The sequence below is a fragment of the Lates calcarifer genome, linkage group LG3 (genome assembly GCF_001640805.2).
Source record: "Lates calcarifer isolate ASB-BC8 linkage group LG3, TLL_Latcal_v3, whole genome shotgun sequence".
Lineage (NCBI taxonomy): Eukaryota > Metazoa > Chordata > Actinopteri > Centropomidae > Lates > Lates calcarifer.
The window spans coordinates 14,800,311-14,828,216 of NC_066835.1; the positions used below are offsets into that span (position 1 = coordinate 14,800,311).

The 27,906-nt window shown below is 41.4% G+C and overlaps 4 protein-coding genes, 1 long non-coding RNA gene and 1 other non-coding gene across 7 annotated transcripts in view; 2 read left to right on the plus strand and 4 right to left on the minus strand.

Annotated features, from left to right (window-relative positions):
* The first annotated feature begins 4,576 nt into the window (after positions 1–4,576).
* On the plus strand, positions 4,577–11,369 carry LOC108888848 (small conductance calcium-activated potassium channel protein 1-like). The gene is given in 10 exon segments (XM_051067575.1): positions 4,577–5,265; positions 5,267–5,524; positions 6,048–6,143; positions 6,597–6,884; positions 7,543–7,664; positions 8,272–8,413; positions 8,505–8,615; positions 9,091–9,218; positions 10,015–10,084; positions 10,244–11,369. Coding segments are annotated over 10 exon segments (2,052 nt in total). The 5' UTR covers positions 4,577–4,659; the 3' UTR covers positions 10,475–11,369.
* On the minus strand, positions 11,189–13,481 carry rps27.1 (ribosomal protein S27, isoform 1). Its single transcript, XM_018685034.2, has 4 exons — positions 13,374–13,481; positions 12,631–12,739; positions 12,398–12,508; positions 11,189–11,426 (listed from the first exon to the last, which is right to left on the minus strand). The coding sequence occupies exons 1-4, from the start codon at positions 13,377–13,379 to the stop codon at positions 11,398–11,400; spliced, it is 255 nt and encodes an 84-aa protein (XP_018540550.1). The 5' UTR covers positions 13,380–13,481; the 3' UTR covers positions 11,189–11,397.
* LOC127142325 (small nucleolar RNA SNORA35) lies at positions 11,745–11,874 on the minus strand. Its single transcript, XR_007812911.1, has one exon. It is a non-coding gene; the product is annotated as a small nucleolar RNA SNORA35 (small nucleolar RNA).
* Positions 13,482–14,155: 674 nt separating the features above from the next.
* Positions 14,156–18,590, minus strand: lrrc71 (leucine rich repeat containing 71; the record flags this gene model as incomplete). The annotated part of the gene is made up of 17 exons (XM_018685011.2): positions 14,156–14,356; positions 14,624–14,715; positions 15,099–15,210; positions 15,315–15,341; positions 15,425–15,498; positions 15,594–15,657; positions 15,742–15,840; positions 16,249–16,323; positions 16,460–16,543; positions 16,632–16,791; positions 16,907–16,975; positions 17,168–17,242; positions 17,352–17,427; positions 17,574–17,681; positions 17,879–18,013; positions 18,090–18,128; positions 18,497–18,590. Coding segments are annotated over 17 exons (1,524 nt in total), but the record flags the coding sequence as incomplete, so codon positions are not given.
* A 4,031-nt stretch (positions 18,591–22,621) lies between these two features.
* ash1l (ash1 (absent, small, or homeotic)-like (Drosophila)) overlaps positions 22,622–27,906 on the minus strand; it is a 30,608-nt gene continuing 25,323 nt past the window's right edge. The window contains 5 exon segments of the mRNA XM_051067537.1: positions 22,622–25,108; positions 25,110–25,135; positions 26,415–26,901; positions 27,378–27,544; positions 27,664–27,836. Coding sequence (XP_050923494.1) covers positions 25,043–25,108; positions 25,110–25,135; positions 26,415–26,901; positions 27,378–27,544; positions 27,664–27,836 — 919 coding nt within the window. The 3' untranslated portion in view covers positions 22,622–25,042.
* Positions 24,755–27,811, plus strand: LOC108888852 (uncharacterized). 2 transcript variants are annotated; one of them, XR_001961894.2, is made up of 4 exons: positions 24,755–24,895; positions 25,008–25,237; positions 27,340–27,476; positions 27,672–27,811. It is a non-coding gene; the product is annotated as an uncharacterized LOC108888852 (long non-coding RNA). The 2 variants fall into 2 exon arrangements; XR_001961892.2 differs by having other exon boundaries at positions 25,008–25,231.

Sequence of the window (27,906 nt, forward strand, 5' to 3'; positions counted from 1 at the left end):
ACAGAGGATGGAGAGTGGCCCTCGGAGGAGAGAAGAAGGATGGCTAAGTCACCGGTTAAAAGCAGGGAAAACTGCACCAAGCAGGCGAGCGAGGACACACTACGGGCGACTGCAATGTATCATGAGAGGAGAAGCATCCTGTTGCTGCTGCTGCATGCTTGTAACATTGCAGCTTGAATGTGTGCAAAATTGACTTTGAGTTTATCTTCTGTTGGGGAAAAAAAAAACACCCAGCTCCTCGTGCTGTTATGCACCAAGCACCGGTGTGACACAGTGCCAAAAGCAAAATTCATTACGCTTCATAAAAACACAGATTAGAGGCGCTGAGGCGTGGGTGACATCTGGTGGTTTGTTTTCCAACTGCATGCTGGCTGGAGCTCAGCACCACTGGCAGGAGTGTATTCCTGTCTTTTTCAGGGGGTGGGTGATGGTGTTAATTAACGAGGAAGAAACTAGGCTAAATGAAACGAGAAGATGATGGGAGCCAATGCTATAAAGAGAAGGCTAATTACACCGAGCAGGGTGTGGATTAAAGCCATATCAATAATGATGACAGAGTTGGAGGAGGACAGTGAGCATCATGTGGACAATAATATGGTGGTAATAGAGCCACTGATCATTCTCTGCACATCTGTTTTTGTTATTATTATTTTTTTTAATTTTGTTGATCCTGATTGTGATTTTAATTGCACAGCAGCAGTGGTGGCCATCGCTCTGGCCTGGCATCAGTACAGCTCATCCCTCTCTGTGCTAAATGCTGAATGCCGCCCCTGACAATGCAGCCATCAGCCATCAGGGCTGCTGCGCTGTGTGTTTTTAATTACTCCGCTGATTGGATTGGGCCCTCTCCTACGCTGACACGTCCCCTCCACTTAATAGGGTGTTATCGACAAAACCAGCACATACATCCACTCGCCTGTGACGTCTGATTTGTCAGAGCTGCCTTTTTTGGGGTCTTGAATGGAGTTGAGTAGATGAAGTTCTCCTCTAATAGACAATTACATCCTGCTCCTGCTAAGCCCTGGAGCCAGGGAGCAGCTGAACCAAAGTAGATTGTTATCCAATAAAATTTTATGGTGTGAAATCTCAAAGAGTAGCTGCTCCAACGATTTAGCATCGCTCCTCTGTCTGACTCTTGACCGTCAGTGTTCAGGGTCAGTGCAGCACAACCATGTTGTTCTTTCCTCACAAAACCTGGCGCCTACATTACCCACAATGCATTCCGACTGACGACAGTTCTGGTAAGAGATACAGGTGAGTTATGCAAGTAACGACTCATGTAGCTTCGAGCCGCTAGCGCTAAAACCCGTAGCTACGGCTAGGAGACCGTTAGCATACATTAGCCTAGCATAGTGACTGAAAATAGGGGGTAACAGCGCGCTTTCCTCGAAAAACAACACCGTTTAAACAACACGTTTAAAACTGACTAATAACCACATTGTATTTTATTTGTTTAATCCACACATTCATGTAAAAACGACAAGTTATGGGCTCATGTGCCGAACTACTTCTTTACCGGCAACAGTAATTTCCAGGACTTTCAGATGGCTGATGAGCAAAAATCATCCTTACACCATAGGAAATATTAAATAGTGTCATTTAATGAGCTTTATAGGCGATGATAGGCAGCTTGAATTAGAGCCGAGCTAGTTGTTACCCCATGTTTTCCAGTTTATGCTAAACTATGCCAAGATAAGCTAAGCATTTCCTGGTTGTAGCTTCTTCATTACATGTGTCTATCTTTAATCTCTATTTCCCCCCTCTAGTTATTTATACCTTTATTTAGTCTATGTAGTTTAATTACATCTATCTATCTATCTATCTATTTTTAACAGATTATCCCTAGTATCCCTCTTATGTTTTCTCATTAACATTTGTCTTTAAATAAATGTTATGAAGGTATTTCTTCTGACCATCTATTTTCTGCACAATCAAAAAGTTATTGTGTAGTATTTTCCAGACTGTGTCTCTGTTTCCTAATGCAAACAAAGATGGCAGCTGGAAATGACAAACTGTGCTTTTGCAACATCATCCAAACTTGTATAGTATATACAATGTGTACATACATTTGTATGTTTGTGTATTTTTATATTATTTCTACATTGATGTTATTTTCTATTATTTTCTGTTTTCATACAAAATATTACTTCGCTCTGTGACTTGAATGTGATGTTGATGAGAGACACACAAACTGGGAATACAGACAGATGTGAGAGTGGTACCAATTTTATCATCTTAACTCTTGACAAAGAGGCAAATGTCAAATTATTTCTTTAACACATATCACAATCTTTAACCTTTAAACACAGAATTAAGTTACCGCAGTTTGAATCCTAATGGGACTTGTTTATCTTGTGACTGATGCTTCAGACTGAAGCAATTAATATCACGACCAGAAGATGAACTGGCACTCTCTTAAGATTCAGAGCATGAAGCAGATTTGCCATTTACCAGCCACAGCAATTAGTGGACTCAGAATATCCCAGTTTAATTTCACTTTCTTAGCAGCCAATGGATGATTTGCAGTAGAAGAGACTAATTGAAGATGTGCTGGCTACCGGCCACAGAGGCAAGAAGAATTGACATACTTAGCTACCAGCTACAGCAGCCAGGATTTATAAGCATTTGGCTGGAGGCTTGAATTAATTTGAAGCCTTGCAGATGTGCATATATCCTTTTGGCATCTTGTTATTAAAAGGACAACATAACTTTTAGACATTTGTAGTCCCTATCACCACAGTAGAGTCACTTCTGCTGTGGTTTTCTATATTTCAGCAAACTAAATGGTCATATTATAGACTCTAGTTCTCTGCGTGGATATGAGATACCGTCTGTATTTACCAGATACCATCCGCAAGGGTTTGGTGTTGACAGTCATGCACTGAGGCACAGACAGTTGGGAGCTCACTGCCTGCAGAATATCAAAACAAACAACAGAAAATCCAGACAGCAGCATCTGGCTAAGTCTCAGAGTAGAACTGAGTAGTCTTAGCATAATTAATCTATTTTACATCTGGAGGGATGTCTGGGGAAGTAAAAATCATACTGACTGATCAGACTATCACCATGTTTTTGCTCTCCCTGCTGCGCTCAGTCAAGCCCCTCAGCAGCCCCCACCCACCCCTCTCCTCCTCCTTCTCCCCCTCCCTCTATCTATCTTTAAATACATGTTGTCTTCAGATTAAATAATGACGTTCTTTATCCTGCTACTATCCGGATGCGCTCCGCCCACCCTTTGCTCCTTGGGTCTTTCCATTTGGAGGGAGCTCTATTATCTGTGCACCCATCTGTCACAGGGATTTAGATAAATAAATGATGCTGAATGTCATTGTTATGACTTTAATGCTTAATACTCCACCCAGCTCTGTGCATATTGTTCGGTTAAGGGGTGACATATTTGATATTTCATAAGCTCATAAGTATCAGATCTCTGTCTCACTTGATTAATCTGCAGTTCTAATCTGCTGAATTCAAATTGAAGACCGTTATTCTCTTTTAAAGATTAGATTTATTTGAAAAAAAAAAACAAGTTTGTATAACGCAGTTGGAATTCTCTTACGAAAATAATGACGCCAGCTGATGAAATTACAAATGAAAAGTGATTTACTAGCACTTCTTATCAGGCTGTGAGAATCTTTGCAGGCGGCTTTTTGACACCAGGGCACCCATGTGTAAGCAGGCATCCCATACACACACGCACACACACATATAGGGAGGAGGAAATCTGCCAATCCCGGCTAAAAAAACTCTGACAGATGACTCATTCTTTGCCTTTGCTCCATGCAACATCTGCAACTTAGAGTCTTTGCGATCATTAAGCCCCTCCAGCTTTAAGGAAGATGCCCTGATGGTGGACAATCATATAGCGGGACACACGACCAAACGAGGGAGTAAATGCAATGTAATGGATATCTACGGGTATTTACCTCATATGCCGTCATACACAGGAAAGGTTCACAACCTCTTCTCCAATCTAATGGGAGGGGCTCCTGTGATGCCGGGGCTGCTAATGGATTGCTGGAAAGTTCATACATGTGGAGCGAGGATGTTTGGAATATTTTGATCTGATTGCACCGTAGCTCTTTGTTGTTGCAGGCAAAATAAGTTTTCACTGTGTTTGAATTTTAATTCTCTTTATGGAAGTGATGTGTTTGAGTCTGTGGAGGTTGCAACAGGACTTCACTTGCAGGATCTCTTTGCGATTCAGGCAGATGTGACCTTCAGGACCATAAGACTGAATGCTAAAATACTTCACCAGATAAAACCATTGTCTACAGAAGAATTCAGGCCTATTTTTCATCTTTATAGGAGATTGCTTGTTGACTTGGAAACCTGACCGAAAAGGTAAGAATAAAGATTGAAGGAGCATTTTTAAATAGATATACAGCAAGGATAATTTTAATTTAGGAGCGTACACTCCAGTGAAGCGACTGTGAGGTGAAGTTTTTGTCTAAATCATGATTAGATAGTACTGAAATAGACTCAGAGATTTTGTTAACTAACTAAGGTAAGAGAAAATTTTAATCTGGTGACTAAACTACAGATGCTAAGTGGAACTTTGTATTTCAGTGTGTCATTGGACTAATATCAGTCTCTCTCTCTTTCATCTCTGCTCATCAATCACGATTCAGTGAATCATCACCTTCAAACCTTGTCACCATGGAGCACTCCCCGTCTATGAACTTGTCAGTGGTGGATGGAGACGAGGTGGAGGACCAGCGCCCCCTCCTCCCACCAAGGATGATTCCTCCACCTCAGGCCTGCACTCCGCAGTGCGGGATACACCACACAGTCCAAACATCATCCGATCACACGGTGTGGCTGGACAGGACCCAAGCCATGGCCACTACACCTTTATACAATGGCCACCTCTATGTCACACCTTCGCCTCGCTCCAACAGGAGGGGAGACAAAGCCAAGGGCAAAGAAAAGAAATGTGAGAAAAGGTCAGGGGGGAGCAGACAAAATCCAGGACACAAGGAGCGAAATCACCAGTGCAAAGCCAAAAATGCAGGATCTCACAGACTCCAGGAGAAAGTCACCTCGTTCACTGACATCCCCGTTTCTCCCTGCGGGTCGCCCTTTAAGGGCCCGAGCAGGTCGCATTTAGACGTTAGGGATGCTGAGGGAAGAGGGCGGCGCAAGTCAGGTAACATCACATTGGAGATGCACGACCGCCAAAGTCTCCCAGAGATCATCATCACCAGCAAGGATGACGACCTCCAGCCGCACAGCGAGATGTCCCAGTATCGTCAGGACCTGTCAGGGGGGTAAAGGCCTGCTGCCGGGAGCCGAGTGTCCTGTTCCAAGCCCCAGTTGCAGTCTTCAGCCCAGTCCAAAGCACAAGACAGACAGCAAGGATGACCACGAGCGGAAAACCCGCACCATTGGCTGGCGGCTGGTCTGCAGGAGGGCTTTGTTTCTGAGGAGGCAGCGGCTGGCCGACTGCGCCCTGGCAGTGGGGTTATTCGGGGTGGTGATGATGGTGATGGAGACAGAGCTCTCCTGGAGCGTCTACAGCAAGGTCAGAGAGTGAAAGGAAAAACAGACTAAAGCCCTGAGAAATCTCTTGAGAGATGTGAATGAAATTCAGGACTGTGGAGGGTTTTTTTTTTTTTTTAAGAAAGAATCAACTGCAGAGTTACTATCTTTTCTGAAAAGAGCAGTCTCAGTCTTACTGATTGATAAATCACATTTTGAATAATAACATAGCAGGCCTTTCACTTCACCTGTCATTTCTTTTCATTGTATTGATTGAAAAAAAAGAAAAGAAAACCTGTTAATCATGATCTTTATACCCGTAAAATCTGTTGAGTCAGTATGAGAACTGATCTACCAGCAGCTACAGGAAATGGACAGTATGTCCATAAGATAATGTTCATTATATCAAGCAAGTGGATTATCTAGATATATGTAAGATTAGAAGATTACACGGGATCACTAATGCCATCTCATAGATTGAGCTTTGTAATGGCAAACAGCCATTAGCTGACAATGATGTAATGTTTATGTCTGTTTGTGTGTTTATGTGTGTGTGTCTCCCACAGAGCTCCATTTACTCCCTCACACTCAAGTCCATTATCAGTTTATCTACGATCATCCTGCTCGGCCTCATCATAGCGTACCACTGCTGTGAGGTGCAGGTAATTTATCTGTTCATGATTACGTAATCAGAGTGCTTCCTCCTCCAGGGATATTCTCTCAAAGCTGAAAAGGTTTTCTGAAAATGTGTGGCAAATTATAACAATAGAGCCCCCTTTGCAATGAAGGAATACATTTTAATATGCTGCTTCTTAGAACAATTTCCCTGAAGTTTCTGTATCAGAAGTTCCCACACTTTTTGTCCTGTTGCCCCTTAAAAGGAAGCAAATTCTACTTGTGACCTTCTCATAGTTTATGGCTTTAGAGACATGAGGATCTGAGCTTTGAAGGAGTTTTAGAGGTCTGAAGAGGTGAAAGTGTCAGAAAAGTCAGAAAAAATAAACATTACTTTGTTGTATTTGACTTATGGCTTTAATCACCCCAAAGATTTATGTATAGCAGCTCTTTACGGTGCTCAGTTTCACTATATTTCACTCTCCCTATCTCCATGGTAGCTCTACGTTCATGACATCGGTGCAGAGGATTGGCGGATTGCCATGACAACCGACCGTTTGGCCCTGATAGCCCTGGAGCTGGCAGCCGTGGCCATTCATCCCTATCCGGTGGGCCTGCTGGACTACTTCCAGCAGACCAAGGCTCGTCTGTCGCTGTCGGAGACGGAGCTGGAGATCATCCTGGCTCTGCCCATGTTCCTCAGACTCTACCTGCTGGGCCGGGCCATGATGCTGCACAGTCGCCTCTTCACAGACACCGCATCCCGCAGCATCGGAGCGCTAAATAAGGTGTGTGTGTGGAGGGTGGGGGGTTTACCTGCAGGCTCTATTCAGAATCTGGCTTTGGGCTTAACTGGCTTGGATAGTACTGTGATGAGATCATAACACTTTGAAATTAAAGAGAAGAGGGAACTGTCAATTTTGATATGATTTTTAAAACGCTGTGGCAGTGGGCACCTGCTACGGGGATATGATTCATGGGATATTAAAGTCAATATTTTGGGCTGGGCTTCCTCTATGAACATTTCATGCACGTCTGTTTATGTCTTATGTCTAGGTGGGCCGAGTGGTCTGTAGACGTGTGACACTTGAGGTGTGACTATCACAGTTTCGCTCCCATGAATCCCAGTGGTTTCACATGCTGATTATGCCCCTCGCTAGCTCTCCTTTGCTTGTCTGCTTTCTTTTCCACAGCTGATAATATCCACCCGGCTAATCCCTTCCCTTATTAATGCTATTTAAGAGTGACGAAAATGACCTTTGTCTCCCCTCTGCAATGCCAAACCTACTATCCATGTATCAAGCCAGATTGAGAACAAGTTTTCTTATCCCTCATCTCCTCTGTATTATATAATCATAATCTGACAGGTGCTATCCTAAATAGTCTGGCTAAGTAGACTCCCACTGTCAAAATAATGACGTAATGCATCGTCTTTGTGATCTTCAGATACACTTCAACACCCGCTTTGTGGGGAAAACACTAATGACCACCTACCCCGGCACAGTGCTGATGATCTTCAGCGTTTCTCTGTGGATTGTGGCAGCGTGGGGCCTACATGTCTGTGAGAGGTATGTGATGATATGCTGAAATATTTAATATAATATTAAATATCATCAAAATATTGGTAGATATACAGTATTACTTAATGTTTCTATAGAGACAAATCCAATCTCGCCCTGCTGTGTATATCTGGACTAGCTGAATGATACTGACAAGATCAAACATCACCTAATCGTGACTTGATGTTGATAAAGTTTGGATATGGATTTAAACAAAATGCAGTGCAAACTAGGAGTTGGTAAGGAAAAAATCATCAGTAATGTGAAAGCAGACATTCAACAACAGTCAGACAAAAAGTATCGTTTAAGACCAAAAAAAGACAAAATATAAGATAAATGAAAACATCATGATGAATCAAAATTTCAATTTCCGATGTGCGAGTGGTTAGGGCTACGAATGCCCTGAGCAGCGAGTCCCCACTTCGACTCCTGGACCACCAGACCATTTGCTGCTTGTCATTTCCTGACTCTCTTTCTCACATTTCCTGTTTGTCATCACTGTAACTATCTGATAAAACCATAGACATGCCCATGCCCCCCAAAAAAGAGATCAGTAGGTTCTACATTTCTAATACAGTGTCACAGAGATAAAATGAGCCCCTTTTTGTTCCTTCAGGCACCACAACTACAGAGACCTCAGTAGCAACTACATGGAGGCTTTGTGGATGGTCTCTGTCACCTTCTTGTCCATTGGTTATGGAGACGTGGTGCCTCACACCTACTGTGGACGCAGCATTTGCCTCCTCACTGGTATAATGGTAAGCACAGGGGGAAAAAATCTGAACAGTAGATCAATTTAGATTCTGAATGCAAATCACAATATTAAACGTCTGATTCTGTCGCTCACAGGGAGCAGGCTGCACTGTCCTGGTGGTGGCAGTAGTGGCCAGGAAGCTGGAGTTGACCAGAGCAGAGAAACATGTTCACAACTTTATGATGGACTCCCACATCACCAAGAGGGTAATTAACCAGTATCTCTATCAGTGTGGCTGTATTTTACATGATAGTTTTCACTAAAGAGGCTCAAAAGAAAGAGAGATTCTGCTCAGACTGTAACCTCACAGCAGGCCTTCATTTTGTTTTAGTACTATTTACCATAACAGATTATGGTGTGCAATTTTAGAACACTTTAGATACCACGTATCTACTCATTTTACTCAACAACATACAGATATTTGGGTTCACTGTAAAAAACAAGATATCTTTCATTGGAAAACAGCAGAATTATCTCTCCCTATGAGCAGAGTTTTATCTCTTTTTTAAGGGAAAATCAAGTAATGGGAGTATGAGTATGAGACTAAATGAGTGTAGTACACTGGTTATTTTACATTACACTGCTGATATTCAGCATGTGCAGTGAATAACAGGCCTTTGAGGTTATGCACATAAACATAAAATAACTCTCCCAAGTGATTTTTCTGCATCCTTTCACTAGATAAAAATTGCTGCAGCAAATGTGCTGAGAGAGACTTGGCTTATCTACAAACACACTAAGCTGTCAAGGGAACGAGATCACACCCGAGTCCGCATGCATCAGAGGAAGCTGCTCCTGGCCATCCACCAGTAAGACACTTAACCCTCATATAAAGTTTTGCAGACATGTCACAGTGCAGGGAGGAACAGCCTTTTAACCGTATTTACTGTATGTTCATGCTACAAATGAGTTATTTTGCACTTTTTGACACTTTCTTCCACATTTTCTGTCACTAATGTTTGATTGATGTATTTTTTTTAACAATCTGTCCAATCAAGGGAAATTTCAATGTGACAAATGGGTTTAAAATACTGTTTTTTCCCTACCTGGGCAGTAATCTAAAGCAAGTGACAAAATTAAGGGCTTAATTGAAATTGAGCATATTTTAAAGGGTCAGTTCACCCAAATCACAAAATTTACCTTTATCCCTATAGTAGTACAGTATGTAGCCTTGCAGATTTTTTTTAATATCCTGAGGGAATAACACAGTCTTCCTCTTAGAAGTGGAAAGTTTAACTCACTGGTGCTCATTCAGTACACTTAGGAGTTTTGCTGCTACAGCTTTACTAGGTTTAATATGACCATTAGCTGCTGGTGGCTAATGTTAACAAAGTTTACCACTGTATAATGACTTCCTCTGTACTTGTGCTACTGTTAAACTTCAATTCATTTTAGACTTAACCATTATCCTGCACTTGTCCTTTGTGACCATAAGTTTTTATTTTATTTTTATTTTATTTTTCTAACCACTTTCTACTCAGGTCCCTTTAAAACCTATTCACAGTATGTTGTTTTTATGAATTGTTCTTTTAGTCATTTTAGGTGACCTGCCCCTTTCAATGTGTCTTCTCATCACTTCTCCAAAATTAATAATTTTGTCCCCAGGCTGCGTCGAGTAAAGATGGAGAAGAGGACGCTGGCAGATCAGGGGAACACATTAGTGGACCTCTGCAAGGTGAGAGAGGCAAGTGAACGCACCGTTTTAAATCCGATCCTGTGAAAACCTCAGCAAAGTATCATCTAACATCCCCTGATGCCTTTTCTTGCTCTTCCCTGCATTGACCTACATGTGCCACCATCAACATCAAACCCCCCCACCCCCCCCAACACACAGATGCAGAACCTGGTGTATGACGTGCTGTCGGAGGTGCAGGGCTGCAGGGGGGAGCTGGACATGCACATCCACAGCTTGGAGAAGCACGTGGAGGAGCTGAGGGAGGGCTTCAGGAGCCTGATGCCGCTCCTGTCCAGCACCCTGTCCACGCAGAACTCCTCCATCCGACACCTGCTCAGGGAGAGGGAGGTGAAGACAGAGACTGCCAGTGCGAGTGGGAGTGACAGGTAGAGAGAGGCTGAGGGAGGTGGTGGGGAACTGAAGGCTTCTCAAGGTACTCCAGGTTTATTGGCTTATAATGCAGCTGAAAAGATCCTGTCTCTTTCAAAGGTGGGAAGGTAGCGTTAATAAGATGAAGGCTGTACAGGAGGAATTTAAAATTCTGTTAAAAATAGGTAGACCACTTTCTGTAGCAGAAAAATCTTAAAACCAAAATGTAGATATTAGTTAGAAATTATTACACAACTGAGAAAAAAAAATCTGCATCTATTTTTGACCGCCAAAAAATGACATTTCATGACTCCAGGTTCTCAAGAGTGAGAATTGACCAGTTCTCTTGGTCTGACAGGATCAGAAATTGAAAATTTGAGGTTTTGTAACATTGATCTGGTATCACCTTGTGCTTTAGGATGGTGTGATGGGGGTTTTCAGTGTTTTCCTTAGTTTTAAAGACCAACTTATATTTATGGAGGAAAAAAGCAGATTAATCAATGCTACCGATTGTTAGTTGAAGCCCTATTCAAGACATGACTCAAAGAAATAAATCCAGACTGTTATTACTCCTATCTGTAAAAGCTGCACTTTTTTCTGATTTAATAAAAACTAAATGAATTTAAGTACAGTTTGGTATTGTGATATAAAGACTACTGCCTTTGTCTTTGTATTACATGTCTAACAAATTCCTTGTACAGTTTAAAAAAAACAGTAAAGTAACCACACAGAAACTTTTCTTTTAGCCAAAACAATATTTTATTAAGAGAGACAGGGTTGGAGGGTGGAGTTACAGCAACAATCGATCTGACGACACAAACAGCGGAAATTCATCTGCTGTCCACTTCATCCTCAGGTCTTGTTTCAGATCAGACCGCTGGGTCGAGACGCTGATATCAACCGGTCCATCCCCTCCTCTCCCCTTTCAGCTCCGGGGAGAACAGCTAGTGCTGCTTCCTCCTGAATGAGCACCCTGCCAGAGGAGAGACAATGACAGTCAGACCGCTGCTGACAAAAGAGAAGGCCTTACAGTACAGAAATACTGCAGCCGGTGCACGCTCCTATTGTGCCACACAGTGCTGATACAAGACTTTGGATCATGTGACCATTTAGGTTGACCAACTTACTTTACATTTACTGTGCATGGACAGAAGTGCCACTAACCAACACCAGGCTCTAACATGGCAACTTTGACAAGAAAACTGGAAACAATTCTATTATGGAGATTAAACAAGCTACAATAATCGTGCCACCAGCAGTACCAGACCTGTACACTAGCTACAGAGTAAACGTTTGTCCTCAGCCTTCGAAAGGGGGGAGCCAGTGGTCTAGCTCAACCCTTCTGCAAACTGAGGTTGATCTGGCACTGGAATGAGATTGGAAGACCACGACAGAGGAAGTCCAGTCACTTAGCAGTGCGGCCAACGTCACATACATTAGATACACAATTCATTAATTCATTTAATCCCATGCCAAAAAAACAATAAGCTATGTTAGATAAACCTGTCACACTAGCTGAGCTGAGATAAAACAATGATGGTTAGGTAAATTATTACAACGGCTCTTCAGAGCCTGATTGGCTGTCATGTGATAAATTGTAGCATCTGGATTTTACGTGCTGCATTTTAACCCTGATCTTTTTTCTAGAATATTGGATCAAATATTGGTTGAGAGTTAATGCAAAGTGTGAGGCCAATTATATGTTGGTGCTGAGAATTAGGTCTGATAGGGGAAAAAAAAACTTCTCTCTTTGCTGACAAAAACTTAAAAAAATAAATGAACATTGCCCAGGCTGAGCAAGATATATCATATTTCACTAACTGATAATGCACACATGGCCGCTGGTTCTACTAAACGTGAGTACACAGGCAGCACCTGACTACAATTAATCTGCTATTTTATTGTAAGAGTCTGATAACATGTCTTCTGTGGGGTAATACTGACCCTCTGTGAGACGTGCTTTGCCTCCAGTGGGCTGACACAGGACTGTTGAACAGCCCACACACAGCACGACTGTCTGAGCATGGCTGAACACCGTCGTGATCTTGTAGCATCCTGGGGGGGAAGACAGACAAGACACCAATTAACACTCTCAAACTGAGGTAGGTAAACACCTGCTCTGCTGTGGCTAAACTTAAGTATCAATCTGAGCATCTGCGTGTAGAGAAAAAAATTACCTGGACATTTCACATCCATAAAGTAAGAGTTAGGACTCTGAACAAGACGCTTCTTCTTGTGCCTCCTCTTCTCCTCCTCAGGGGATGGGTGCAACAAGTCTTTTGCGAGCTGTATTTGAAGAAAGAAAAGGGGAAATTAAAAATCTTAGGACAGGAAATGTTTGTCGAACTGGTCAGAAATATGTCAGCTCTAAAATTACTTGCAAGTTACATCACAGAAACGTGGCTGGATCGTGGTGGTTTAAATGTATAACTTAGCTTAAAAGTACACCGCTTAAATGATGTATTAGCATTGTTTTGTTCTGCTAAACGTGAAGGCTCCTCGGCTGGCCTACATTTCTTGGATTAGGTAACGCAGGCTGCGCATTTTCACCAATCGCGGGTGATTCTTTAAATATTTGTGGATCAGCGGTAAAGTAATCTAAACATCCGCCTGACAACTTAAAACAAGAGCAAATCATGACTGTTAATGTTCTGGTTAGCAGCGCGTTCAGATCCTCCGTTAAAACTGGCTCCATGTTTGCGGTGTGTGCGCAGCCATCTTGTCTCACAATGCGCTCGCAATGCGCTCAAATGTGGACGATTATTTGTGGAAAAACTGGGACTATAACTCAACGAAAGCCTCTAAAACCGAGCCCAGTCGAATCGCTAATTTCTTACGTAAACGTTGAGCCGTGTGGCGGCCCGGCAGCGCTCGGTTAAATGGTAAAAATATCATTTTACAACGGTCTCCGGATACTCACTGGCATGTTGGCGAGGAAATAGCCGCTGCCGAAAAGGAGGTTTCACCGGAAGCGAGGGCTTCATATCGGTGGTTCCTTTGAGCACGGGCCGGAAGTGACGACTTTCACGCAGCGCAGCGGCCATATTGGTAAGGTCGAAACTCCACCCAGTTCCACCGTAGCCGAAGTTAGTCAAAAAAGGTTTTATCACGTCAGACTGTTGATAACTATTCACATGAAGTGTCCTGATAGTTTCAACAACAATCACTATTTTGACACAAAATATATGTATAGTGTCTTTCCGATGAAAATGAAAAATAAGAAAATAAATAATAATAAAGAATAATTTTAGATACACGGCAGTCCCGATGATTAGACCATGCACTCTTTACATTTTTATACACTTAAAATATGATTTTAAAAAATTTGTTGGACCTACATATGTTTTCTTGGTGTGAATATTTCTCCTAATTATACTCATACCTACCCTTGTCTATATCCTGCTGCTGCTGTAACAATGCAGATTCCCCCCCAGGGATTAATTACGGTAATTTGTTCAGTGTATAAAATGTCAGAAAACAGTGCAACATGGCTTGAGTTACACATAATATAACAATGGATCATTTATATTTAGTACTTGGTATTTGGCTGTTCTCTGTCTTTGTCCTTGGTGTAAATTCTGACCGTGAGCAAAACAAAGCAGTAAAACAGATCTGTAAACAGGCATCTGGTTTTTAATGTGTACAGGGCCACTGCCCTTTCATACCACAAGACTGTTGCTGTTAAAACTTCTCAAGACAAAATATATGTGCATATGTATTTTTATTATCATATAACAAATTAAAAGTACACAGTATAAGCCTCTAGATGTCAGTCCTCTCAGCACTATGCCCGCGTCCCTCCTCTTGTGTCACTTCAGAGCTGTTTTTTTCTGGCACATTTCTAAGTTCTATCAGTTCTTTTATCTTTACATAGGACTCACACTCTGGTGGGAAGCAGTTTCTCTGAGAGAGAGGAGAGAGAGAGAGAGAGATCTGAAATCATCATACAAATTATATTTATACTCCTCCACAATTGTAAACTGCATCAAAAGTTGATGTTTATCATAAACCACTGACACAAATCTTGACTAATACAACTGAAATAGTTAAACCATAGCAGTTGAATAAAGATGATACTGGCCTAAAATTTAACTTCAATAGACAACAAATAAAAGGAAAAAGTAGTTAATTTAAAATGAAGCACTGGCACAACAGTCAGGTGAGACACACCTCCAGACAGAGACGCAGCAGGCCTCCTCCCTCACTCTGCATCTCTAGTAACGTCAGGAACTGAGGCAGTGACTTCTCTGTGATTCTATTTCCTTTACAAACACACAACATAACCATTTAATTCAAATCTTCAAAACTCTTTAAAAAGTTTCATTGTTTATTTTCTTTATTTTCATGAACAAGTAATGATTTCATTAACCTAACATGACCTGTAAATCATAAGTCTCCCATTTTAACATCTTTTAACATTTCTCTAAACAAATGACAGTAAAAAAGTAAAACTTGTGTAAAGTAATATAAACAACCTTCCTTATCCTGAGGAAAACAACAACACGCACAACAAAATTTATGTTCCACATTAATCACAGTTGAAAACTTCACCATAATTGTGCTGGAAATACCTTGATGTGACTTGTTTTAGGATTTTAAAATTTTTCTTTTGAGCTGAGGTGTATAACACTCTGCAGTTACTGACCTGCCAGGTTGAGGGAAGTGAGAGTTGTGTTTCCAGGCAGAAAAATCTGTCCGTCCCTGTGCCTCAGCGACTGATCCAGCAGGGGGTTCCCTATCTCCACTGACTCCTCCTGCTGGTGGGGAAGGAGACCAGTGCATGGAGGCATACTGTGCGTTTAAATCAGAATCAGAGTCATTAAGGATAAAATTTTATCTCAAAATAAAAATGCAGACTAACCTCAGTCAGGGCAATACTCGACTGATCCTGCAGAAAATTGACATTAAAAGCTGTTTACTGTGCACGTTTATATCCATGTGGTCCAGATTCAGAAAGCATATGTCTGATACCTCCTGTGGAGTTTGTTGTTTCTCTTTACCCCCTGCCTTGCCACCTTTACTCTGAGACGTCTTTGCATCAGAGGCTAGGAGAGATTTAAAGAGACAGCCATGAAAAGATAAAGCACCCTGCTGTCAGACGATAATAGAACAAGTGCTTATCTGTGACAGGAGCTATTACATTTCTTGTTAGACTTTGGATTCTCTCTGTTGGCAGCTGGCTTCTCGTCTTTTTTGGATGTTTCCTGTAATTTAAGCAGATACCAAGAATCCATAGTACAGGGTATACAGAACACAGCCAAATACAATGGAATTACAGCAGTGTTGACCTTTTTTTTGGAGGTGCCTTTGCTGCTTAGCGAGGTGCTGCTGGGTGCTGAGGGAAGTTGGTCAGCAGACGTTTGATCTGAATCGACTTTTAGAGATGACTGCAGACAGAAAGCATTAGAGACAATTACAAAGTGTGTTTAAGGTAAAAAGCATCACATTTTCTCACTCACTCTTAGTGATTATCTGGCCATACAGATAGCTGTTACTGTTACAGTTCAAGATATAGGTCTAAGATTTCTGACAACTCCCTACTACAGTGGAGGTAAATGGAATTTCCTTTGTGGAGTTCATTACAGTGAAAATTTTAACAGTATTATGTAACGCTGTCCTGGTTACTCTGGATAATCCGCACATCTCACTGTGAACAGTTCTCATTGGGATGACTTGTAAGAACCAGTTTGAGACCTCCGAAGTGAGGACAATTTTGCAAAGTGAGTAATGTCAGTAAGCCCTCACTTTTTCAACAGGAGATTTTAGTATTTATAGACCTAAACTACCACACATACAGACTGCGTTCTTTCCAGAAGCAGCTTCCTCCTCTCCACAACTTCCTCATGAGTTAGAGCAAAGTCGCCAAGTATCTGAAAAAGTGTAGAGCAGCGGATGCTTATTAAATTACACAATATAATGCGATGAGCAGAATATAATTTAAAACAACTTAACTGCTGATTTAAATGCATTATCTCTCAGGTTAAAGTCATTCATGTAAATGGATACCGCAGCCAGTTGAGCAGCTCCCGGGTCTCCAATCTGATTGTTGGACAGCGAGAGGAAGAGCAAAGCACAATTCAAGCGCAGGCCCTGAAAGGCGAAACAGGATGAAGACAACATGTCAGCGGACATAAGGGGAACACACTGGGGGGAAAATGGTATCATTTCTGGGTTATACCTGTGCGATATGAGCAGCACCTGCGTCACCAATAGAATTGAATGCCAGGTTGAGCGACAAGAGGCTCTTGTTAGAGGATCTGGTCGTTGAGAGGGCAGACCCGATCAGACGAGCGCTCTCATCTCCTATCCGGTTATTTCGCAGGGACAAGTGAGCGATGCTTGACCCAAAGAAACACACACAATTAATCGGACATGTTTGTGTTTCTGTTTGTGTGTGAATGCTACATCAGTTCTGAGCCACTACGTGAAACGTGTAGCTGCTTGGTGACTCACATGCTCTCTTCAGAGAGAAGATGGTGGTAGCTCTGCTCTGGAAGAGGATTGCCTTCTAATGCCACAACCCTAATAAAGAAGAGGAGATGAATCAGCAACTCTGAGTGACTGATAATGTTCAACTCATTGTGATGTTCTCTCTTCCTATTTTCTCCCAATTTTAGTTTCCCATTCTTCCTCCCAAATTCATTTATACCCACTGTGATTCGGGAAGCTACAAAACAAAGACTCCCAGTGTGAGTGACAATAGAACCCACTCACCTGAGGTTGGAGCACAGCGATATTGTGTTCATGAGGGAGATTACCATTCGATCTGACAGCCCTGCCTGCCAAAACCTGCAACACAACACAGTGATTACACAAACAAACAAGAACAAAACAGTGACAGCTGTAACCCTGTTCCATGTAACTGGAGCACACCTCTCTGCAGCAGCTCATTACTTACTGAAGCCTCTGTAGCTGGCTCAAGGAGGGAAGCATCTTCTGTAGCACTCTGGCAATCTGCTCACTTACCTTCCATCCTGTGTATATTCAAGAAAAACTTGATTATGACATTAAATATAGGAGCTCACTGTTGGTTGTGGACTGTTCAGAAACTTAGAGACTGTATAAAGTGAAAAATCCAAATGTCAAACCAGAGTGAAATATGGTTATGAACATTTCTCACCAGAAACCTTTATGCTCTTGGCCCCGAGGGGGTCTTCATTCTCCAGCTCCACTTGGAGGCACGGCTTAGACCAGGAAGATGCTGCGTCTGTCTGAGACTGGCTGTCCTCTGAAGGTACAATTAAACTGATTATAAGTGAACTGAAGCTGAAAGTATAAAAAGGACAAATATTGTACATTCAGACTTCTGATATAATGATCTATACAGTGCAATACATAAATTATATTTGCAGTGTCTTGAATGTTCCTAATTCTTTCATTTCTTCTCAGGCAAAGCTGTTCAAATCAGGAGGAGCTGTTATTTACCCGTGTCCCCTCCTTCAGTTTCAGTGGTGGAGGAGGCTGGTTGCTTGGTGCTGACAGCTGGGACATCCTTTATGTCCAGGAGAGCACAAAGCCCAGGGAAGTCAATCTCCACGTTTCCTGAGCACTGATATTCATCTGTGGGACAGTGGATTTAGAACATTAACCACCCAACTCTTAACTGTCACCAAAACAGCCTGATGATGTTACTTACCAAAGGTCTGCACGGGCAGTGTTTCACGTGGAGTCTGTCCTAAAAACAACAGAGGCCAGAGTTTACACCTGTTGATAATTTATCCTCTTATTAATCACTAGCTAGTGAGTGAGGATGGTATTTCATCCCAGACATTTACTAAGATCTATAAAATCCACTATGATAATTATAAAAGTAAAGCAAATGAATGTGTGAATGCTTCAGTGTCTCGTTGGCATTTAAGACTGCTAGGTGTAAATGCATGAAAACTGACTCCATCATCAACAGCCTACATCATATAGTTAAGAAATTAATTAATTTCAGTTGTCAAGTCGACTCATTAATGGCAACTAGCTACGCGCTAACACTATAGGAGGCCGCATTAACAACCGTAGATAAACATACTGATGAAAAACCGATTATCTAACCTGCGTGTTTCTCATCCTCAGCATTCGCCTTCTCTGTTTTGTCTTTTATCCTGTCTCTTTCTAGACATTGTTGTGCCCCAAATGTAAGTTTACAGATGAGTCAGCTGCTAACACCACTGTGCTGCTCGCCAGAGTGAACCACTGGGCGTCATTGGCGTTACTATGGCAACTGCGAGTCCAAACTACGAGATCAACGCGAGATTTGATAAAATTTAAAATGTACTCTCTCTTGTCTTCGGTAAAATTAGGCTAGAAGATGACTTATTATAAGTAGCTAAGTATTTAATATGGACTTGATAAGACTGCAATGTTGAGGCGGAATATTAACATTTAAAGTAACAGTATTTATCAGTATTCAAGTTCTGAAATATCGCGAGTATACAGTTGACAGGTTCCAAATCGGTGAGGCAAGTTGATGACACGGTAGATAGCCACAAAACATGACAACGACATTTCTTAAAACAAACACAAAAGAAATAAATAAGTAAATAAATATATAAAGAACCTCGACAACATTTCAGAAAGCACAAAAACAACTCACAAAACACGAATTTCACACAACAGAAACATTACAGATCACGTGGGACACTTCTTGTTTGTGATTGGACAGATCCCAAGTCAAAAGTTTGTTTGCGTGAGACGACAGGGAAATGCAGCTTGACCAAGAAACCACGAGAAGTTTGTCGAATACCAAAAGTTGTTGTGAAAGAAAATGCAAGAAGTTGACTGAAAAACGCAGGCAAAAATGTTTTTCAAGCGGAATAATATCGGACAATGCTCGTGCGTGCATGCAGTGACCAGTAAGGTACGTACTAACGTAACGTACTTTATGTAGTTACGTTTATGTAGCTAAGTGTTTCCTTTGGCTCTCTTGTAACTCGTGTTGGAGTTGGTACCCCTGTAACCGAACAACCATACGATAACTAACGCTGGCTGACGACAGGTGCAACTTTCAGCCAGTTTGAGCTGTTGTTTATTACTTTATTTTAAATTAATGTTTCAGGGAGAAGATAATTGCATTATTTTTAAATAACTTCCATGGCCATTGTGGTCAGTGAATTTATATAGATTCCTGATACTTAATTACATAAGTTAAATTTAAGTTTATTTGAATTATTTGAGTTTAAACGGGATTATTTAGAATCATTTTAAATTGTGGGATACTGTGATATATATATATATTGTACCTGCTTTAACCCTCATGTTGTGTTCCGGTCAAATTTGACCGATTTAAAAGTTTTTATTAAAAATGTAGTTAATTTGTTCAGATTGACCTAAGATTCCATGACTTTGTCCACAAAGAGTATTTGAACACACAAAATAAATTGTATTGTATATGCATACAATTTTGTGAGTTTTATTCAACTTTTGTACACTCTTAATGTTCCGTTCATTAGAAATGAATGGAGGAAGACAACAATTAGAGTAAAAACTGAGCACAGGTACATCCTCATTTGTCAGATGAACACACACACACACACACACACACACACACAGAGAGACAGACAGACAGACAGACAGACAGACACAACCACTGCGGGAACCTTTGCCCAGTAGAGTGTCGCTCCCTCGGGAAAAACGCCTGTTTTGACAGTTCTCACAGAAAATTGCAACACTATTTCAATAACACTGAACTTTTCCTGTAGCTTAGATATATAATACTTTTTGAGGCTCTGCTCACAGTTCATTGTGTGGCCGCACCATGGCAGGTCGATATACTGTGAGGCTCTTAATTACATATTTGATGATCACCACACTGATGAGGAGGGGAGAGGCCAGGAAACTGACAGTGAGGATGGATTTGAAGAGGAAGTGTTAGAAGCTGAAAACGACACGGAATATAATCCAGACCAAGAAATAAGTGATGAGTCTGGTCGGACAATTTTTTGGGCCACCATGTCACTCCAGAAATTTCACATGTCACAGGTGATTCGCTTTGACAACCAGGATTAAAAAAAATGGTTTCAAAACAAATGTCCTGGGTAACTTTGACCCAAAGTACTCTGTAATTAACAGAATACCATGTGTCATCTGATAATTTCTGGATTATTTTGACTATAAGAAATAATGTTTTTTAGAACTTGATTTCATGTGTATAAGCTCAGATCAGTGAGGCACTCAGGCCACTATGAACATATAGAAGTTCAAAACTTGTAATATTGTGAGTGCAATACAACCTTACTGCTACAGGCATTTAATTGTAGTTTCTCTTTCTCTTTAGGCTGCCCTACTGCTTTAAACAACAACATGGTGTCTGTAGACTGGGGTCCTACAGTTACCTGAGAGGTAAACCCATGTTGGATGCGTCATGCCTACGAGAGGAGAGGATGAAATCCAGAAATGAGCAACAAAGACACGATACTGCAGAGGCCTTGCTGGATCTCCATGCTGCACAGGTAAATGAATTGCATTAATACGTGTAGTCATGAGCCGTTTATCTTAGAGTTGGATAAATCTGATGTGGTTCTGAAAACAAATAATGTATGTAAACTTTAAATTGGGCTTACATAGTAAGTTTTCAGCTGTGGTAGAAAAAGTATTCAATTCACTTTAGTAAAAGTAGACCACTAATATAGCAACAAACACACTATTACAAATTAAAAGTCCTGCATGAAAAGATAAATCTGAGGGATCATGAGATGATTAATGGGAGAGGAAAGAAGACAGGTTTTGGACTTTTTCTCTAATCGTTGATTTTTGATGAGAGATCATTTCATTTTCAGTCTTCATCAGAAATGTTGTTGAAGCTTCCTGTCAGCTGATTAATGTGGTAACAGGTAGGACGATCATATCCATATAAATCATCTGAGGGGAAGTCTCAGCGACACCTCTGATGAAGACTGCAGGTTTGGCAGGTAAAAAAAAAAACACCTGTCTGTGTGTAAGAGGTGAAAAAGTGAGACAAAATTGTCCTTTTCAGTCTGTTGTTAAATGTTCCTTTCATTGTAAATTTTAGTGCCTGCACTGTAAAGCTATGTTTACTACTTCCACATCCAGGCACAACCTCACTTTGCTGAGTACTGCAACTATAATGACAGCTTAATTCAAATAATTTTGCCTAATATTTTGGCATGATGTGGCTCAAAAAAATAATTGATGATGATCTGACTGGTTAGCTCAAGCTAGTACGCCAACATGTTGCTGTGCTTTGACCTTCAGGGACACCACCAAGAGCAGCTATTATGAATTTGGACATAAGGACACAGGCTTTATTGTCATTGTAGTGCCTACAGTGAAGTTTGGTTTGACTCCTCTCTCCTGTAGAAGCAGAAAAATGCTGCAGTCAAACACGAGTAATCGCACCGCTGCGTACTTGCACGCTGCCATCTTGAGGATGTTATATGGCTCCCTTAAAGTGTTATTTTGAATTTACATTGCCCATTGACTCTAATGAATGTGAATATGAACAAGCTAGTGTTCCTGTATTGTTTGAAAATGCATCTAAGACAAAATGGCTGTAATTTTCCATAGTCAAACTGGAGAAGGAGCAGCCAAGAGAGCTGAATGATTGTGGAGGGGGCAGGTTTAATCCTTCATCACAAAAGACCAAATTTTCATTTCACATAATGCAGCCCTGAACTTTCAGTTAAGTACACAGAGCAGCTGCAATATGGAAAGAGAGGAATGTAACTTCACTTTCCTTTCATCTAGTATTTTCCACTATTAGAAAGACTCAGTCATAAATGATCATTTATCAATAAATTGTAAGAGGTTTAAAAGGCATCTGTGCTGCAAATGCAGAGATATTCATTATAGGAACATTACACTAGTAATGCTACGATACATTAGCCTTCTTCAGGTAGTAGCTGAGTTGAAAACTGTATGATTCTTCAGTCTAATTATCAGGCTACCCTTTGGGAATAGTTTTTGTCTCTATATCACATAAGCAAAGACTTTCCATTCCTTAATATTTTACTCTAGTGTCCACTGTCCTTGGTCAAACCAGTTTCATGTCGTAAACATTTCAAAGAACTTGTAAAGCGTACATGCCATAATGCAAATTAATTTGCAGATATGAATAAACTTTTCTAGCTGAGAGCTAACACACAAGTTGGACATCTTCCTTTATCTTTTTGTATTTTTTGTCAGCTGTCTTAGGAGTAGTCAAAGAACAACAACATGGAGTGTATTCACAATAATGTAGTGCTTTTTATTAAAAAAACAAACAAACAAAAAAACAAATATAAAACAAAAAGTAAAAACCAACAGCATTTTTCATGACTTAAGAATCATAATTACAAACTTTTAACGAGTGGAAGAAGTTTTTTTTGACAAACTGTACACATCACAAAATGTCCGCCAGTCTGCCATTTACAATGCTTGCATCTTATTTTGTGATTGTCTAAAAAGAACTAAACGAATCACACAAAAACACACAAATACAAGTACAAGCATCATACAATGACTGCTATCACAAAACGGAACCATTTTCCTATTTGAAAGAAAAACAAAAATAATAACATGATATTGAGCTGACAGCTTTACTTTTGTTTCTGTCACCCTTTTAAAAATATCATAACATTTTTATGTTGGTTTGTTTTTTTAGTGTTCAACACTTTGCAGCAAAAAACAAGGAGTACATTTCTCCTCAAAAGTAATATTATTAACAATATTCAGTGACAAAGGTGTCGTTGCTGAGTCACTGTCATGTCCCAATGCCTTCTGTGTCCGTTTGACATTCTTCTCGCTCATGCAGTACATAGATGAATTTCATTTATAGGCAACAAAAACTCAGCTTAAGTTTTTTTTATGTCATCAGGACAATTACGGTGAGATTTTCTGGACATTAAAAAAATCATTTTCCTCCGAGCTTAAGTGTCTTCATTATAGTAATACAAACGGAAGAAATATTATCATTATTATAATAATCATAATACATTTAGGGCTGAGTCCTGTACAGTACAATAATAAACAAAATCCATTTTCAAGATATTGCTTTTGGAGACACTCCTCAATGTAAAGTGTATATATTTACATAACTTGGCACTGTACAGCTTCCCGTTCCCTCTCTCCCTCCATCAGTGTCTCATTCTCGTCACGTCTCTGTCAGTTTACCGCACTGGGACATTGCAGGCTGTCCCTTTTTAGCAGAGGCATTTGGGGAAAGAAAAAGAAATCTCATCAAATATCACAATTTCCTTTAAAACATTCTCCATGGCAACCAGGAACATAGTCTAAAGACAAAAAAAAAAAAAAAAAAAATTCCTAAGTCCCCCTCCCACTATACAGTATACACCACCCCACCCGTCTCACAGAATATAAGAAAATATGACCATCACGATACATTTCATGTTAAGTATTGTTTTCCATAGTTTTCTTAAAACTGTTAATTGCCATCGAGCCCTTAATTTTTTTTCTTTTTTTTTTTAAAAAGGTATATCTTCAAGAAATCTGGCAGAGTACAGACACACAGTAAGTGTGTACGCACGCACACACTCGCACGCAAAGGCAGTCGGAGAGCACGGCTGTGTAAGGCGTTACAGTTAGAGCCGGTGTCCTCCCCGTACGCCTGATTTTAGTTAAGCTGGTGAATCATGTTACTTCAAAAAAGAGGGGCGAAGCTGACTGCCTCACAAGGGGAAAAAATAAAAAAATAAAAAAAAAATTAAAACCTCAACAAGACACTTTGACTGACGAAAGCGCACACTCAGTCTCCCCCCTCCCTCCCGTTACTCTAAAAACAAACACACCCCCGGCCTCCTCTGCTCCTAAATGAGTTACTACAGTATAACAGGGAAAAGATAATAGACTTTTTAACTCGCTTTTTTCTTTTTTTTTCTTCTTTTTTCAGACTGCATCATTCAATACTGTGAGAGTGTTAGTGTGTTTTCATTATAGATACATTACACAGAGCTTCACAATATCCATGGTACCAAAAGTGCAGTTCACCACCCTTGTTCTCTTTCTCATGAGCAGCAGCATCTGAGCACACCGCTCAACTTACATTTCTATTTCTCCACCCCCCCCCACCCCCAATCCCCAACACAGTTCAGGCGCTGATCTTCTCCCATCTGTTACATTTTGTCATTGCAGCTAGGTCCCACTAAGGGGAAACAATTCTCCAGCATTCACATCCCCTCTTACTGAAAGGATTAAACCATCCCTCCCTCTATCCATCCCTATTCAGTACCACTTGTTTCATTTCTGATGCTTGCTAGTGGAATTCATCTACCCATGTCTGTAATGTTCAATGCATTTAAGTGCATGGGTTATTTCTCCTATGTTCACTTTCTTTTTTTAAAAACAGGTTTTGCATCATACTACTTCAATAAGCAAGAAGTCTGGGTCAGCTCTCTCTTCTTGCTCCTTGAGAACTCTTGAAAAGCTGAAATTGCCATGGAGTCAGCGCTTCCAAACCCCCTCCACGCTCTCAAAGTTGAGATGACAGTCTTGGAAGAGGTAAGCTGGAAGAGGCCCCCAGGGATGCATTGTGGTTCTTAATGGTCAGATAACCAACAATGCTCATTTCCCCTCTTGCTTTCTCTCCATTCTCTGCCCCTTGCTCACAAAGTGAAAGGCGGTGTGCTTGACAGGCACGAAACAACGCTATTTCCTCCCCACGAAATCACCGAAGCCAAGTGTCCGCCGCCGTAGCCGCCGCCCCGCGCCCTCCTTCCAAGAGATAAGTGACATCTATGGCTGTTGGAAGATCACAGAGGGAGAGAGAGTGGGAATTAGGAGCTTGGAGAGAAACAGCTGACACACACAAGGTGTTATATCAAAGAAACAGCAAAGGTAAAGGTAGGCAATGCTCTCTCTTCTGTTACTGCTACTTTAAGCTTCAAAGTGCTCAAAATGTCTGTCAGACAAACTGGGAAACTGTGTCCAACAATGTTTTAACCATCTGAAACTACCTATCAGACATTTAACTGTGTTCAGGTGACATTTTGGGCAGGCTGGTCAGCAAATTTCATTCTATTCTTTCTATTCTTTGTAAGACTGGACTCAATGTCATTCTAAGTTTTTGAATAGTTCCCATCCCAACTTTTTATCCACCAAAAAAAGCCAAATTATTTCTTAATCTGCTCCTTTGCCATGCTTTGTCAGCAAACACTTCCTCAGCACTTCAGGACGACATGGCATGGTGGTGCCCTTGGAGGAATTTTACTGTGAAGCAGCTGCAGATGTTGTGTTTCAATGATTAGGCTGGTGAGATTTCAAATCTTTGATAATACCTACAAAAAACACGTAAAGACCAAAAGCAACTGTTTTGGTCCACGTGGCACAAGGGCCCACCTGCTCCTGCTCAACATGAAAACAGCTGGGCACTGTAGTAAACAATCCATTTGCTAGGGACTATTTTCACTGGTGGATTAAAACAATCTGGTTCTCTAGTTTTTGAAAGCAGGGTGGTGTGTATGGGATTACCTCAAAACAAATGGTGCCTGTGTTATAATTGTAATGAAGGAAAGCAGCAGTGTGGACTCAGTGTTGTCTTTTGAAAAAGCTGTATCAGGCTTTAGCTACACATTTAACACTTGTTACTAGGATCAATTGATTGTTGATTTTGTTCTTTAAAACAGCAAATCACTGGATTTATCCTCTGAACACTGAGTTTAGTCACAGATCTGGTGTTAAAAGCTGATCTAGATTAAGATACTTTCTGGTAAACAACAGACTGAAACACTGCATGGGAGGAAGGGACTTGGACAAAACAGCAGATATAAAACTGAGGTTCCCATCTGTTAGATGAAGGCTGAAAGGAGTGTAACATAAATATGAATGACAGTGAAATCTGAGCTGCTGATTTTACTTCCTCTTTACCCACTGCTCTTTTTAATGGACTTGAGTTTCCTGCACTACTTTCAACCTTACCCATTCACAAAAGGTGTATAAAATGTATTATCAAACATGTATAAAATTATGTGTTACAATAAGTGATCTGAAACTTAAAACCCTTATTTATCTGTGGACCTACCCCCCTGCTTTGTTCCCGGTCCCTCACCATTCTTGCTGGGAGTTCTGTGCAGCAGATCCAGCAGGATTTTGTTGAGCCGTTCCCTCTGGGCCTCCCTCCTGCCTAGCGCCGGGTGGTGTAGCGGCGAGGACGCCGAAGAGGACGGGAGTTCGAGCATCTCTCCTATCCTCTCTGTAGAGCCCTCTTCCAGCTCTTTGCGCTCCTCAGCCTCCTGCCCTTCCTCTTCCTCCTCCTCCTCATCTTCATCCTCGTCTCCCTCTCCTTCCCTCTCTGCTCTCCTGGGCTTCGCTGAGAGAAGCTCGGGATCCTCCGGAGCCATATCCATGTCGTCCTCCACTCCTCTCCCATCCTCTGCCTCGGGTGGGAAGTCGTCACCCCGGTCACAGGAAGAGCCGTCGTCCTCGCAGCCTCCAGCTCCTTTGGGTCGTTCGCTCTTCCAGGCCGAGCGGCCCCCGTTCCTCTTGTAGTTGTCAGGAACATAATGAGGCTGCAAAGAACATCAAAATCAGACATCAAATCATTTTTTGTGTTAGTACTGCCAGCAGATAGTAAGGTAAATGAACAATAACATCAGTGAACACAGTTTAGAAATTACAGAGAAGTGAGCATTTAGTTAAAGATGGGATGCTATCATCTGTCTTCAAATTCGTTAACGTCACAATGTATACTGAGCATGATTTACCAAACAAATATGTTGTCAACATGTTAACATCAGAGACAGGTTTTTAGATGTGGTTCCCTGCAGGCTGTTACTACGTGGTTTGGATCTGTAACAATAATCCAGTGCGGTTTTTCCCTGTTGTTTCTTGTTAGCCCCACCCTCACCTGTGACTGCTACTGCAGGCAGCCTCAACACTGTGAGCAAGATAAGGCACTCAGGGCTGTAATACCCGCCTCCACTCTTAAAATATCTCTCTGTGTTAAGAAATCAGGACCCCTCCCCCTCCCCCACATCGCTCTCACCGAGAAGTCTCTTTTGGGCGTGAGCCGCTTGGGGAAATGGTTGAAGGCATATGGCTTGGTGCAGACTGGGTAGCGGTTACGGTGGATCTTGTAGAACAGGTGAGCCGACTTGTCCAAGCGGTAATCACAGATGTACACATCCTGCTCCTTCACACCCTTCGGCCGTCCTGTATGAAGACGAGCATTTTGTGTTAGCCAAGAGCTGCTGCAATTTCTGTTATTTAAAATATCTGAAGAGCAAATGCCAGTGTATTGCGTATGCATATATGGATGTGTTTTCTCTCACCCTTGCAGTATGTGTAGAGATCGAGGACACAGCAGGTTCCCACCACCGCCTCCAGGGGGATGATCTCGTACAGCGGCATGCGGAACAACTCGTTCTGGTAAAACCGTCGCGATGGTGAATGATGCGTCTCATGAGGACGGAAGTAGTGGTGGCCAAAGGCAAACCTCTCGCCCCTTTTAGAGTGGACAACGCAGAGACCATATTACACACTGTGACACAGCATAATAAACACTTATCACAAAC

What these genes read in the sequence shown, in the direction of transcription:
- rps27.1 (XM_018685034.2), bottom strand. An exon ending in TATGGATGTGAAATGTCCAG is followed by an intron (nt 12,509 to 12,630) that starts GTAATTTTTTTC and finishes CTTCCCCCCCAG; the next exon opens with GATGCTACAAGATCACGACG. An exon ending in CAAAGCACGTCTCACAGAGG is followed by an intron (nt 11,427 to 12,397) that starts GTCAGTATTACC and finishes CTCCTCTGGCAG; the next exon opens with GGTGCTCATTCAGGAGGAAG.